Genomic DNA, 15,570 nt, shown 5'->3' on the forward strand with positions numbered 1-15,570 from the left:
GGGGAGAGAAGCGAGGAAGCGGGAAAGATGGAGAGAGGAGAATGAATGAATAAAGGGTTACGAGTGATTGATACGACACAGAGACAGAAAGGGAGAGACAGGAAGAAGGGAAAGAGAGAAAGGGAGAGGGGAGGGGTAGATATAGAGGGGTTTTCACACAGACACATGTCACATGATACCCACAATGTACACACGTATGTAAACAAAGTCACACAGACAAACACACATAAACACACAGACGCAAGATAAAAACAGATTGATTCATGAATCACTGTATCCATGATTTTGCAAGACCAAAGATAAAGCGGAGAGAAGGAGAGAAGGAGGGAGGAGAAACGCAGCTGTAAGAAGGATTGGAGGGTGAGTGTTGAGGACACAGACAAACAGGTAGCAGTATGATACAGGGTGGAGCTCACACACACACACACACACACAGCTGCAGCAGTAGGGATGAATGAATACCAGGAGAACCTCTGCTTCGGCTCTATTAGAATTCACCAGACGCCTCCCTTAGAGAAATGGAGGGAAGGTAGAGAGAGAGAGACAGAGAAATGGAGGGAAGGTAGAGAGAGAGAGACAGAGAGATGGGGCAGAAAGGGGGAGAGAGAAAAGGTGTTTCAAGGCGATTCAAGAGGAGGTAGATTGCCAGCAACAATTAAGCCAGCAACAACCCCCCCCTACCCCCCACCCCCACCCCATCACACACCAACCTGCCCCAGTGGCGCATGCACGCACACAGGCAGACAGGCAGGAGGAGATCAATGGTGCTGTGGGGCGTATTTGTGTATGTCGGCACACTGTGTTCGCGACAAGCTGTTGCTAGCGTATGTTGTTCTAGTGGAGGTGTAGTGTTCTCAGTAACGGAGGGGGCAGCCTGCTTGTGTGTTGGGTAGAATGCTCGGAGAGAGCTGTGTAAGTGTGTGTGAGCCGTCAGAGGGGAGGGGAGACGCCAAGTGCAGTAGTGGTAGCAGCAGCAGGCTTAGCAGCAGCGTCGTCGCCAGTGTGTATGCGTGTGTGAGTGTGTGTGAGCGGGCGCGTGTGTGTGAGGGGTGGAGGGGAGTGGAGAGGGACTCCCAGGAGAAGGAGTCTTGGTCGGGGAGCAGAGCCAGCCTCTCTCCCTCTCCTCCACGGCAGGACCTAGACCTCCAGAGCCAGGGGAGTAGGTGGGATCTGAAACTCAGCCTGGAGCACTGGAGGCTGTAAAGACGCGGGGATCTCTTCCACTCTCTGGAGGGCTGTTCGGTCAGAGTGGGAGCTCAGGATATGTGTGACCCAAGGGGACTGCCAGACGGATATGAGCGACAGAGACGGGAACGATTCCGTTACTGTTAACCGTTAACACTACTTCTCCTGCCTCGGAGATAACCGAGAGGAGAGGAAAGGAGGGGTGGAGGAAGGGGGACAGGAGGATTTTGTGTTTGCTGGTACGGAATAAGAGGAAGAACAACAGAGAGAAGGATTTAGAGAAGGAGGGGAGGAGGCGTGACCTCTCATCCCATGACTTTCCCTCAAGGTTTGCTTTGGGACCGTTGACCACTCGGACAGACTTATCTAACTGGTCACTGTGACAACCGTCAGGTTGTTGCTGTGTTACTGTCCCCTTGGCCACCGACCATGTCGGTAACCACCGGCTTCGGCTACCAGCTGCCTGGCATTACCACGGTAACCTATGTTTTTGTTTACAGCCCGGGTACGGTGCAGCGGGACCCCAGTCCCCCCACCCACACCCCTCCTGCCATTGCCGGTGCCAGCGGGCCCAAGCGGAAACTCTACAGCGCCGTACCGGGACGTACCTTCATCGTGGTCAAACCGTACACACCACAGGGCGAGGGAGAGATCCAGCTGAACCGTGGAGAGAGAGTGAAAGGTTAGTACACTATGACTGTTCATAAAGTGGTTATAATGACTTGTAATGACCTAGTATGACCACTTTTCACATGTGTTTCATTAAACTCTAGAGGTCTCAGATGTATGAAGGAATTTAGAATGATAAAACGGACATATCTCATTTTAGGAAACCAACAAATCTTACTGTTGCATTAGGAACACAAACTTTTATTCTTTCTATAAAATAATGTGAAAAACTATATGCTGAGTAAGTCTGGCTCTAGTCTCTAGTCATAGACATGGTCAGACATCACACGAGTGTGATTCACCAAACCACTTCCACTACTCTTGTCACAGGTGTATGTAGGTAAATGGATGTGACAGAAGCTGTGTTTAACAGTAGAGGTACTACAGCGCTAAAAGGACGGGTCATCCATACATTATACTTACATGACATGGATAAAGGTCACTCCACTGCTCTCATTCTGTTCATGCCTCTGTAATGTCACTTCACCACTGGAGAGTGGTACATTTGTTATCTAATGCATCTGAAGTGCTTTTAAAGTCAGTCTTTCTTCATCAGCGTTGTCATGGCTGTCTATGTATTCTGCAGCTCCTAGTCCTAATGGTGCTGTAGTCACAGTGTGGTGTGTGTGTTCTCTTCTCCATCCATGCCTCACTCCAGACTATGACTCTAATGACGTAGAAGGTAAAACGCCACAACATTTTTCAACATTACTGTCACCCCGTCTCTCTCTCTCCCAATCTCCTCTATATCCAAACCCAGACCTCTCGTTCCCCAGACAACTGTAGTGTTTGGTTGTTGGTTGAGGAGGGAGTGTGTGTGTGTACAATTGGTGTGTGTATTCTACATAAGTTGCTGCCTTTAAGTGCATGGCCTCTATTGCCCAATCCCAAATTGATACCTAGCCCTTAACCCATATGCACATTTGATAGGATTTGATAGGATTTGATAGGTGTAACCAATATTGTAATAGCTCCGCTGGATTTTGTCACCATATTGTTGATGTAGCAGATGAGGATCTGTGAAACTCACTCCTCAGCCTGAAGTGTCTCCACTTACACTACCGAATATCTAGCTTCTCGGTGGCACGACTGGGTAAGACGCTTCAGGAGGGCGGTCACGTGTGTTGGCGAGGCAGAGGTCCTAGGTTTGAGTCTCGGTATGAGCTGAATTGGAGGAAGCAGTGCTCACCAAGCAAGCAGTGTGATGTAATTTACATCTATCAAAGCCTTCCAGATATCCACAAGTACATAGGGGTTAGGGGTTGAATACAGTTTGGGCAAGAGCATACACCTTGTACTCCCTCCTCAGAGTGATTCTTCTTCCTGTGTGCAACATAGTTTATCTTCACTCTTCTACACATCCCTATAGGGTGAAATGTGTTCACTGCTTTTACTCTCCTACAGTCTCTTAGACAGACACCCACAACCACCTCTCCCCGAAAGCCACAGACACCGCACTTACCTCCTTACCCCACGTCCTGGTATTTGGTGTGAGACACTCCCACCCCTAGACTGTGTGTTTGATGTTGATGCAAACTGTTGTTGTTTATGACGCCCAGGCAGATGTTGTGGAAAACAACAACAGTGTGGTGAGTACTATGAATAGAGGAACTCAGGGACCCAGTCTGATAATAATGACATTGACATGATGAGTAAATCCCTTCTCCCACCTTAAGAACTTCCCATCTCTGTTGAACACACATACACAATTAAATGCATTCATCTTATGCTATTTTCAAGGTTATTCACATGGACACAAACCTGAGAAATCATACTGTACATTATATTGAGAATGCAGTCAACAGAACTGTTACACACCAGTCCTGCAGTGGCAAGGCTATGTGAATTTGAATGACAATACATGACACTGTGTGTAGCATATGCTCTCAACTGTTACGGTCAGTACATGTGGCTCATGCTGGAATTGAACCCACAACCTTGGAGTTGCCGCACCACACTCCAGCCAACTGAGCCATCTGGCAGTGTTGCATAATAATGACCAGCATGGCTCTAACTGTACACTCTTAGAAAAAAGGGTTCCGATAGGGTTTTTCGGCTGTCGCCATAGGAGAACCCTTTTGGTTCCAAGGAGACCACTTTTTGATTCCACCCTTTTGGGTTCCATGTATTCTGAAAAAATAAATAGTTACAGTTCATATAAGGAATTCAATAAATGTAAATAAATGTGCCCCTAATCTATAGATTTCACATGACTGGACAAGGGTACAGCCATGGGTGGGCCTGCGAGGGCAAAATATTTTCTTCACTCTTCAGTTTTGCTAGTCTCCACCTGGTCTTGTTGCTGCTAGCCTGTAGTGACCAGTCCACCTCACATTGCATGGAGGGATGTTGTGACTAGAGGCCAGTCTCTGTGGATGGATGGTCTCCACTTTGATTCATAATACATTCCATCTCATCTGCATTCATGAATGGATGAGTTGCTAATAGTTACAGGCCTCATTTACACTGAGGAAAGAGAGGATGAGAAAAGAGGAGAGGGAAAGACAGGAAGCTTCTCTACCGTGCTATATTCCTGGGGAGAAAAGGTTGGCAGATGCCAGAGCACATGTTCAGTTTCAGTGTGAAGGTATGCCATTGAAGGATAGGGATACTCTCCCCCACCCCCTTTGTAAGAATAAAGAAGGTTGTCTTCTACCTTTTACACTGTAAGAGTACTATTCACTTTAAACATCAATGCCCTACTTTAACCAGCTTTATCTGTAACAGCTGTTATTTCAAGTGCCTGGTTTTGTAGATTGGTGTCCCTGACTTACTTTGTTGTTGAACCTCCATTTACTCACTCACATCTCTCCTCCCTTTCATCATCCCCCTATTCTTCTCTTGTCACTCTCTCATCCCTTCATCCTGTGACAACAGAGGAACACCTGTATGAGTCCCTGAGATTGGGTAAAACCAACAGGCCTGCATGCTAACTCTCCTCTCATAGCCCACTGTGTGTTTGGTAGCATAGCTAGTTAGCCTTCCCCCTGAGGATTAGCATTGTGGCTAGGCTAACCCTGTTAGTTGTTTGGTATGTCGGGTGAGCTGTGAAGTGGTTTTGTAGCCTTTAGACCAGGGCTGATATAAAACAGATAGTATAGATTAACATGGTCTTGTGTACTCTCTGGCCTGTAGAGAATGGTGTTTCTCAGGGATCAGAAGGTAAACACAGCTGTGCAACTCTACGGCCTCCAGGCATTTTTACTGTACAATAGAAACTCTTAAGAGACGGTTTCCCAGACACAGATTAAGCTTTGTCCTGCACTAAAAAACAATTTAAATGTCTTGATCAATCCTGGAAACTGGTGCTTAGTGTTTAGGCGTAGTGGCAGAGGGTATAATCATGGTTAGCACTGTGTAGTAGTTGGTATAAGGGCCTGTTGTAGTTTTGACTCTGTTTAAGTACATGACCAGTTTTGTACATCTTTTACTGTAATATGTGCATAGTTTCACCAAATCTATTTTTGACGCTTTCGATGTCTTTCACCTGTTGTCAGTCTTTCACATGTAATATATCTTTCCTCAAAATGCTGTGTAGCTGACTCCCAATCTGATGAAGAAGAGCAAGGTAAATTCTATTCCTTCTCTTGTCTGTACTTTAGTCTACAGAAGGATAGTGGAAATAGCCCACAGATGCATAGTCTATTGTAGTATCCATATATGTGAGTGTACCTCCACAGACACCCCAAGACTCTCTGTGACCACTGTTGGACCACAAACCCAGCAAACAGTCATCTGATATGTGTGTGTGTGTGTGTGTGTGTGTGTGTGTGTGTGTGTGTGTGTGTGTGTGTGTGTGTGTGTGTGTGTGTGTGTGTGTGTGTGTGGAGCCTAAATCAATATGTGTTGATGAAGAGAGGTGTCTGGATGTGTGTGTTGGTGGGGGATGGAGTAGGGTGTCTGTTTATGTCTTGAACCATTGGATATGTTAGAGTTGACAATCCCCCAGGGGCCTTCCTTTCCCTCTACCTCTCAGTAATCAGATAGCATCACCAGGATGGACACATCTCTATAGGCCACTTGCTGTCATCATGGAAACGAACAGAGACGCTTTCCCTGTAACCTGTTCAAGCCACTAGACCATACACACACACTCACACGCACACACTCACACATGCACAAACACATGCACTCTAACACACACCGCGGTAACATACACACAACAACTAAACACACAAAGTACATCCTGCAACATAACCCATTACATTACAGGCTATTACAGGCTATTCTACCTAAAACAAACGCACGGACACACCCACACACACACACACACACACACACACCTCTCCTCTGCACACCATACTAAAATCTTCTAGACAGCTGGGAAAATGAAACCGACCAAATAACGTTGAGATTAGACATTCACAAACATGATTAATGGTCTCAGGCCGCGCCCAGTGTGTGTGGAATATTAACACTGCTGTGGCCAGTGGCGGATACCTGGAGCGCGTGCACGCACACACGCACATATACATTCACATGCAAGCACACAAGCCAGTAGACACACGTACATGGTCAAAAGACAGGCATTACTAATGATCTCAAGGGGAATGCAGGGTGATTTAACCATTACTGCAGTTATACAAGGCTCAAACCTTCCACTGGTGCTAATGCTTGGTAAACCTGGACCCTTCATGGCTCAGGGCTAATGCTTGGTAAACCTGGACCCTTCATGGCTCAGGGCTAATGCTTGGTAAACCTGGACCCTTCATGGCTCAGGGCTAATACTTGGTAAACCTCGACTCTTTCTGGCTCAGGGCTAATACTTGGTAAACCTGGAGCCTTCATTGCTCAGGGCTTCTCTAGCGTGCTGGCACAGAGGCACACATCTGTCTGTCTGTGTGTGTCTGTGTGTTGTTAGCCTAGAACTGAGTGCTGTAATGGGCTCTCAGATAAGCACAATAGATCATTGGAATGCAGCATTGTGACAATGCACACACAGACACTCACACACACACACACACAGCGTTATATTCCAATTTTGAAGACACAGATTTAGCTGTTTCTGAGACCAGAATGCATCTGTCCGTAACTAAGCAACAGGTGCTGAACACACTAACACAACACAGATGTAGCATATTGTTGTCCTTTAAAATGAAATACTCAATTTTCATGAATAATAAAAGCAAATGTATAGGTTAAATCCTACCATTTAAAAAAACTGACAAAAAAACACAAAATTATCCTTCTCTGGAGTGTAATTTGAATTGTCTCAAAGGTCACTTATACCTCTGCTTTTTTTAAATGTTGTTTTTGGGACATTGAATGGCCAGAATGAATTCAGATTGTAGTGGGTAGTGTATTTTCAAGTATGTTCTCAAAAATGTTTTGCCCATTGCAGTTTATACATTTTATAAGTGTGTGTGTGTGTGTGTGTGTGTTTTTCATCTGAAACCTGGGTTTTGACAACCACCATATCAGATTGTTCTGAAAGCATTCCTGCAACATTATGTTTTTTAAATAGAATTTCATCTCTGAGAAAGTAAGCTAATTGATTGCATCCAAATTGGCCATTTTAATTGATAGGATTCGTATAATATTCAATAAATATAGTACCAATGAGTTAGACATGAGGAATCTAGTGGTCTGAACCTGGTAATATGTATGGATGTATGATGGGACATAAACCTAATAACTTCAATAACACATTTCTTTGAACAGGGGAAAGAAAACATTGCCAAATTCACTGAGAATGCATTACATAGGATGAAGAAACAATACTCCAAGCCGCAGCTCCATCCTACTTGGCAGACATAGAGAACTGATACTGTATACGGGTTGTTGGGGTTCGTGGGTGGATTTTGATAATTTCTTTGTCTTACTCATTGTTAGAAAAAGGTCAATTTGAGTGTAACCAATTAGCTTAATTTCTCAGGGATTAAATTATACTTCGACAAAATAATGTTGCAGGAATGCTAATCTTATCTGTTTCTAACTACAGAAACAATTTTCAGAAAAATCTGAGATAGTGGGTGTCATGGCTTGCTGAAATGACATGGAATGACTCACCTATCACATACACAGTGAGTGACGGCTACACAGTTCACACTCCCTCTCTAACACAGATGTAAAATAGGAATTATTTCAGCCTACATTATGATACCTGAGAAGGGGGTGGCAGGCAATAGGGATCGGGGAATTTGTGGGAAAAAAATAAAGGTACTGGGTGCGAGGTCATAGTGACCTTTGGGGATAAAGTTTATTAAGACCGTATTAAGACTCATATGTGTGTGTGTGCGTTGATATCTGTTGGGTCAGTGGCCTGGGGGAAGGACGAGAGTGTCACAGCTGACCTCTCTCTGTCCAATCAGAGACGCAGCAGGTAGCAAAAACCCGCCCACACACACTTGCACCCTGCTGACCACACCATCTGTCCCTCTATCTCACTCACACACACACACGTATGCACGCACGCACGCACGCACGCACACACACACACACACACACACACACACACACACACACACACACACACACACAAAGCTAATCGGTATAAATAAAGATGAACATTACATCAGGAACAGAAGTGTAAGCACCCTGACATTCCTGACAGGATTACTCTATAGCCATCCCGTACTGTGTGTGTGTGTGTGTGTGTGTGTGTGTGTGTGTGTGTGTGTGTGTGTGTGTGTGTGTGTGTGTGTGTGTGTGTGTGTGTGTGTGTGTGTGTGTGTGTGTGTGTTTGTGTGTCAAATCATATCAAATGAAATCTGATTGGTCACATACACATATTTAGCAGATGTTATTATGGGTGTAATGAAATACTTGTGTTCTTAGCTCCAACAGTGCAGTAATATCTAACAATTCACAACAATACACACAAATCTAAAAGTAAAATAATGGAATTAAGAAATATATACAGTTGAAGTCGGAAGTTTACATACACCTTAGCCAAATACATATATACTCAGATTTTCACAATTCCTGACATTTAATCCTAGTAAAAATTAGCTCTCTTAGGTCAGTCAGGATTACCACTTTATTTTAAGAATGTGAAATGTCAGAATAATAGTAGAGAGAATGATTTACTTCAGCTTTTATTTCTTTCATCACATTCCCAGTGGGTCAGAAGTTTACATACACTCAATTAGTATTTGGTAGCATTGCCTTTAAATTGTTTAACTTGGGTCAAACGTTTCGGGTAGCCTTCCACAAGCTTCCCCACAATAAGTTGGGTGAATTTTGGCCCATTCCTCCTGACAGAGCTGGTGTAACTGAGTCAGGTTTGTAGGCTTCCTTGCTCGCACACACTTTTTCAGTTCTGCCTACACATTTTCTATGGGATTGAGGTCAGGGCTTTGTGATGGCCACTCCAATACCTTGACTTTGTTGTCCTTAAGCCATTTTGCCACAACTTTGGAAGTATGCTTGGGGTCATTGTCCATTTGGAAGACCCATTTGCAACCAATCTTTAACTTCCTGACTGATGTCTTGTCACGTCCTGACCAGAAAAGGGGTCATTTTGTTATTGTAGTTGGTCAGGACGTGGCAGGGGTGTGTTTGTTTTGTGTGTTTCGGGGTTTTTTGGGTTATGTTCTATGTTAATATATTTCTATGTTTGTTCTAGTTCTTATATTTCTATGTTTAGTTAATTGGGCTGACCTTCAATTGGAGGCATCTGTTCCTCGTTGCCTCTAATTGAAGGTCCTATTTAGTAGGGGTGTTATTTCTATGGGTTTTGTGGGTAGTTGTTCCGTGTATAGCTGTGTTAGCCTTACAGGACTGTTTTCGTCGTTGTTTATTATTTTTGATAAGTGTTCACTTTTTTTCCAAATAAATAAGGAAGATGAGCATTCACGTACCCGCTGCGTTTTGGTCCACTTTTTACGACGCACCTGACAGAACTACCCACCAAACGAGGACCAAGCAGCGGAGGAAGGAGCAGCAGAGGAACTATATGGAGTCATGGACCTGGGAGGAGATCCTGGATGGGGCAGGACCTTGGCACCAGGCTGGGGAGTACCGTCGCCCTAAGGAGGAGCTGGAGGCAGCCAAGGCGGAGCGGCGCCATTACGAGGCGTTATACGCAGAGATTGGCAAGTGTGAGATGCAGCCCCAAAAACATTGGGGGGGGCACACGGGTAGTATGGCTAAGTCAGGTTGTAGACCTGAGCCAACTCCCCGTGCTTAATGCAGGGCGCGACGGATCGAGAAAGCACCGAGCTATGCGGAAATGCGCACTGTATTTCCCAGGAGCATTCGAAGGCTGAAAGCTCCTCAGTATGGCCAGGCTATGGTGAGCACTCAGCCAAGAAGGGTTGTGCAGGCCGTATGCTCCAGACCTCCAGTGCATCTCCAGGGTCCAGTTTACCCTGTTCCTGCTCCTCACACTAGCCTTGAGGTGCGTGTCACCAGTCTGGCGCCTCCAAAGCCAGCCCCACGCACCAGGCCTTTAGGGCGCTTGCCCAGTCCAGTACGTCCTGTTCCTGCTCCTCGCACTAGCCCTGTGGTGCGCGTCCCTAGTCTGGCGCCTCCAAAGCCAGCCCCACGCACCAGGCCTTTAGTGCGCCTGCCCAGTCCAGTACGTCCTGTTCCTGCTCCTCGCACTAGCCCTGTGGTGCGCGTCCCTAGTCTGGTGCCTCCAAAGCCAGCCCCACGCACCAGGCCTTTAGTGCACCTGCCCAGTCCAGTACGTCCTGTTCCTGCTCCTCGCACTAGCCCTGTGGTGCATGTCCCTAGTCTGGCGCCTCCAAAGCCAGCCCCACGCACCAGGCCTTTAGTGCACCTGCCCAGTCCAGGACGTCCTGTTCCTGGTCCTCGCACTAGCCCTGTGGTGCACGTCCCCAGTCTGGCGCCTCCAAAGTTAGCCCCACGCACCAGGCCTTTAGTGCACCTGCCCAGTCCAGTAGGTCCTGTTCCTGCTCCTCGCACTAGCCCTATGGTGCGCGTCCCTAGTCTGGCGCCTCCAAAGCCAGCCCCACGCACCAAGGCTTTAGTGCGCAGTCCCTGTCTAGAGCTTCCGGCGACAGTGCCCCGTCTAGAGCTTCTGGCGACAGTGCCCCATCTAGAGCTTCCGGCGACACTGCCCCGTCCAGTTCTTCCGGCGACGTCCCACAGTCCAGAACCGACAGAGGCGGCCCAAAGTCCGGAACCGACAGAGGCGGCCCACAGTCCGGAACCGACAGAGGCTGCCCACAGTCCAGAACCGACAGAGGCGGCCCTCCAGTCCGGAGCCGCCAGAGTCGCCCTCCAGTCCGGAGCCGCCAGAGTCGCCCTCCAGTCCGGAGCCGCCAAGCGATGCCCTCCAGCCCGAGGTCTCCAGCGACGCCCTCCAGCCCGAGGTCTCCAGCGACGCGCCTCAGCCCTGAGCCTTCAGCGGGGATGGACAGGTTAGGTTGGGGACTAGGGCCAGAACCAGAGCCACCTCCGTAGAGGGGAGTATTGGGGAAGGGGGGTGGGTGTTTGCACAGGAACTGTCGGTGACGGTGGCCACCCTCCCTTCCCTCCCTGTAGTTTTGGGGTTTTTGTTGTGGGGTTTTTGTTTGTGTCATATGGTTTAGGTGCATTCGGTGTCTGCACCTTTGGGGGCGGGGGGGGGGGGGGGGTACTGTCACGTCCTGACCAGAAAAGGGGTCATTTTGTTATTGTAGTTGGTCAGGACATGGCAGGGGTGTGTTTGTTTTGTGTGTTTCGTTTTTTTGGGGGTTATTTCTATGTTAATATATTTCTATGTTCGTTCTAGTTCTTTATTTCTATGTTTAGTTAATTGGGCTGACCTTCAATTGGAGGCAGCTGTTCCTCATTGCCTATAATTGAAGGTCCTATTTAGTAGGGGTTTTTTCTATGGGTTTTGTGGGTAGTTGTTCCGTGTATAGCTGTGTTAGCCTTACAGGACTGTTTTCGTCGTTGTTTATTATTTTTGTTAAGTGTTCACTTTTTTTTCCAAATAAATAAGGAAGATGAGCATTCACGTACCCGCTGCGTTTTGGTCCACTTTTTACGACGCACCTGACATGTCTTGAGATGTTGCTTCAATATATCCACATAATTTTCTGTCCTCATGACGCCATCTATTTTGTGAAGTGCACCAGTCCCACCTGCAGCAAAGCACCCCCACAACATGATGCTGCCACCCCCGTGCTTCACGGTTGGGATGGTGTTCTTCGGCTTGCAAGCCTCCCCCTTTTTCTCAAACATAACGATGATCATTATGGCCAAACAGTTCTGTTTTTGTTTCATCAGACCAGAGGACATTTCTCCAAAAATATGATCTTTGTCCCCATGTGCAGTTGCAAACCTTAGTCTGTTTTTTTATGGTGGTTTTGGAGCAGTGGATTCTTCCTTGCTGAGCTGCCTTTCAGGTTATGTCGATATAGGACTCGTTTTACTGTGGATATAGATACTTTTGTACCTGTTTCCTCCAGCATCTTCACAAGATCCTTTGCTGTTGTTCTGGGATTGATTTGCACTTTTCGCAACAAAGTACGTTCATCTCTAGGAGACAGAACACATCTCCTTCTTGAGCGGTATGACAGCTGCGTGGTCCCATGGTGTTCATACTTCCGTACTATTGTTTGCACAGATGAACGTGGTACCTTCAGGCGTTTGTAAATTGCTCCCAATGATGAACCAGGTGATTTCTTATGATTTTCCCATAATGTCAAGCAAAGAGGCACTGAGTTTGAAGGTAGGCCTTTTAAATACATCCACAGGTACACCTCCAATTGACTGAAATTATGTCAATTAGCCTATCAGAAGCTTCTAAAGCCATGACACAATTTTCTGGAATTTTCCAAGTTGTTTAAAGGCACAGTCAATTTAGTGCATGTAATCTTCTGACCCACTGGAATTGTGATACAGTGAATTATTAGTGAAATAATCTGTCTGTAAGCAATTGTTGGAAAAATGACTTGTGTCATGCACAAAGTAGATTTCCAAAACCGACTTGCCAAAACTATAGTTTGTTTACAAGACATTTGTGGAGTGGTTGAAAAACGAGTTATAATGACTCCAACCTAAGTGTATGTAAACTTCTGACTTCAACGGTAAATATTAGGACGAGCAATGTCGGAGTGACTGACAGGTGTCTGCATATGTGTGTATTTACAGTGCCTTCGGAAAGTATTCAGACCCATTGACCTTTTCCACATTTTGTTACGTTACAGCCTTATTCTAAAATGGATTAAATCAACAACAAAAAATCCTCAGAAGTTTTCACACAATACCCCATAATGACAAAGCGAAAACAGGTTTGTAGATTTTTTTTCAAATTTTAAAAAAAAAGAAACGGAAATACCTTCTTAAGTATTCAATCCCTTTTTCATGAGACTCGAATTGTGCTCAGGTGCATCCTGTTTCCATTGATCATCCTTGAGATGTTTCTACAACTTGATTGTGGTAAATGCAATTGGCTGGAAATGATTTGGAAAGGCACCTACCTGTCTATAGTATGTCCCACATTTGACAGTGCATGTCAGAGCAAAAACCAACCCTTGAGATCGAAGGAATTGTCCGTAGAGGTCCGAGACAGGATTGTGTTGAGGCACAGATCTGGGGTACCAAAACATTTCTGCAGCATTGGAGGTCCCCAAGAACACAATGACCTCCATCAATTCTTAAATTGAAGAAGTTTGGAACCACCAAGACTAGAGCTGGTCGCCCGGCCAAACTGAGCAATCGGGGGAGAAGGGCATTGGTCAGGGAGGTAACCAAGAACCTGATGGTCACTCTGACAGAGCTCTAGAGTTCCTCTGTGGAGATGGAAGAACCTTCCAGAAGAACAAGCATCTCTGCAGCACTCCACCAATCAGGCCTTTATGGTAGAGTGGCCAGACGGAAGCCACTCCTCAGTAAAAGGCACATGACAGCCCGCTTGGAGTTTGCCAAAAGGCACCTAAAGGATTCTTAGACCATGAGAAACAAAATTATTTTGTCTGATGACACCAAGATTGAACTCTTTGACATTGAATGCCAAGCGTTACGTCTGGAGGAAACCTGGCACCATCCCTACAGTAAAGCATTGTGGTGGCAGCATCATGTTGTGGGGATGTTTTTCAGCAGCAGGGACTGGGAGACTAGTCAGGATCGAGGCAAGATGAACGGAGAAAAGTACAGAGAGATCCTTGATGAAACCTGCTTCAGAGCGTTCTGGACCTCAGACTGGGGTGAAGGTTCACCTTCCAACAGGACAACGACCCTAAGCACACAGCCAAGACAACCCAGGAGTGGCTTCGGGGTCAGGTCTCTGAATGTCCTTTAGGGGCCCAGCCAGAGTCCAGACTTGAACTCGATCGAACATCTCTGGAGAGACCTGAAAATAGCTGTGAAGCGACGCTCCCCATCCAACCTGACAGAGCTTGAAACGATCTGCAGAGAAGAATGAGAGAAACTCCCCAAATACAGGTGTGCCAAGCTTATAGCGTCATACCCAAGAAGACTCAGGGCTGTAATCGCTGCCAAAAGTGCTTCAACAAAGTACTGAGTAAGGGGTCTGAATACTTATGTAAATGTGATATCCGTTTTTTATTTTTTATAAATTAGCAAAAATTTCTAAAAAACTGTTTTTGATTTGTCATAATGGGGTATTGTGTAGATTGATGAGGGGGGAAAACGATTGAATCAATTTTACACTAAGGCTGTAACCTAACAAAATGTGGAAAAAGTCAAGGGGTATGAATACTTTCCGAAGGCGGTGTAAGTCCAGATAGTGAGCCGTAGCAGGGAGCACACAGTGAAACTGTTAGATCCTGCAGTGTCTCCATATGGACTTCAGGCCCCTTCCCTTTGTCAGCCCTGCCCTGACACTGTTACTGTGGCACTGTGTATCACTATGTGTTACTGAATGTTATGAATGCACACAAACACGTCACACACACATGCGCACACACACACACACACACAAACAAACACACGCAGTTATTGACAGCCAATGTCATCGTGTGAGTGTTTACGAGGAGCAACAGTCCAGCTCATTAAGGTCTGATCATGTATCAGAGTAAACACCATCAATCAACTGCAGTTAGCACACCTACAAACACAAACACACACAGAAATGAAAGACGTCTATGAGAGATTAAGAGACACTCTGTCAATGATCTAAGACCTCTCAATAGGTAATCACTCAACACGCAATCTCTATCAAACACTAGTCATGTTCTTTTAAACCTGAAATATGAAGGTGTTCCTGTTTTTCACAGGTTTTTATCCACAGCCAGGCTGTGCAGCAAGAAGGTATACACACATAGCATGAGCTAGTGAGTGTATTAAGGTGAGAATAAAAGAGAAAGATAGAAAGGAAAGGTACGAGTTATTAGGCATCCAAATTGGCCTTAGCTACTCTATTTTTGTCTTCACCTGGAGGCCAATAGAAATGGAGAAATGGACAAGAGAAAAGATAATACATGAAATAGAGGGAGAGAATGAAAACGAGAGAGTTTTGTAGATCCATTCAAGGTTGGGAGGGAGGGAAGAGAGGAGATGAGAGAGAAGGGCTCCCTCTGAGTCATACTTGGAGTTTTCCTCCCCCTTCCTTCTCTCCCCTCCCTCCTCCACTACTCTCACACTCCCATCTCCAACCTCTCTACCTCTTTCTTACTTCTGTCCCTTTTTCCTCTCCGCCTGCTCTCTTGCTGTACATGCCTCCTCTGTCATTCATAAATAAAGCTCCCTCTGTGTTACACTCTCTTTTTACTTGACTGAATCATCTTATCACTCACTCACTCATTCACACACTCTCTCTCTCTCTCTCTCTCTCTCTCTCTCTCTCTCTCTCTCTCT

At 45.9% G+C, this 15,570-nt stretch overlaps 1 protein-coding gene across 1 annotated transcript in view; it reads left to right on the forward strand.

The window, feature by feature from the left end:
• LOC106561231 (SH3 and multiple ankyrin repeat domains protein 3) overlaps positions 1-15,570 on the forward strand; it is a 417,309-nt gene that overhangs the window by 317,442 nt on the left and 84,297 nt on the right. Inside the window, exon 14 of the mRNA XM_045688739.1 lies at positions 1,686-1,867. Coding sequence (XP_045544695.1) covers positions 1,686-1,867 — 182 coding nt within the window. The remainder of the gene's footprint in view (positions 1-1,685; positions 1,868-15,570) is intronic.

The sequence above is a fragment of the Salmo salar genome, chromosome ssa10, assembly GCF_905237065.1.
Source record: "Salmo salar chromosome ssa10, Ssal_v3.1, whole genome shotgun sequence".
Lineage (NCBI taxonomy): Eukaryota > Metazoa > Chordata > Actinopteri > Salmoniformes > Salmonidae > Salmo > Salmo salar.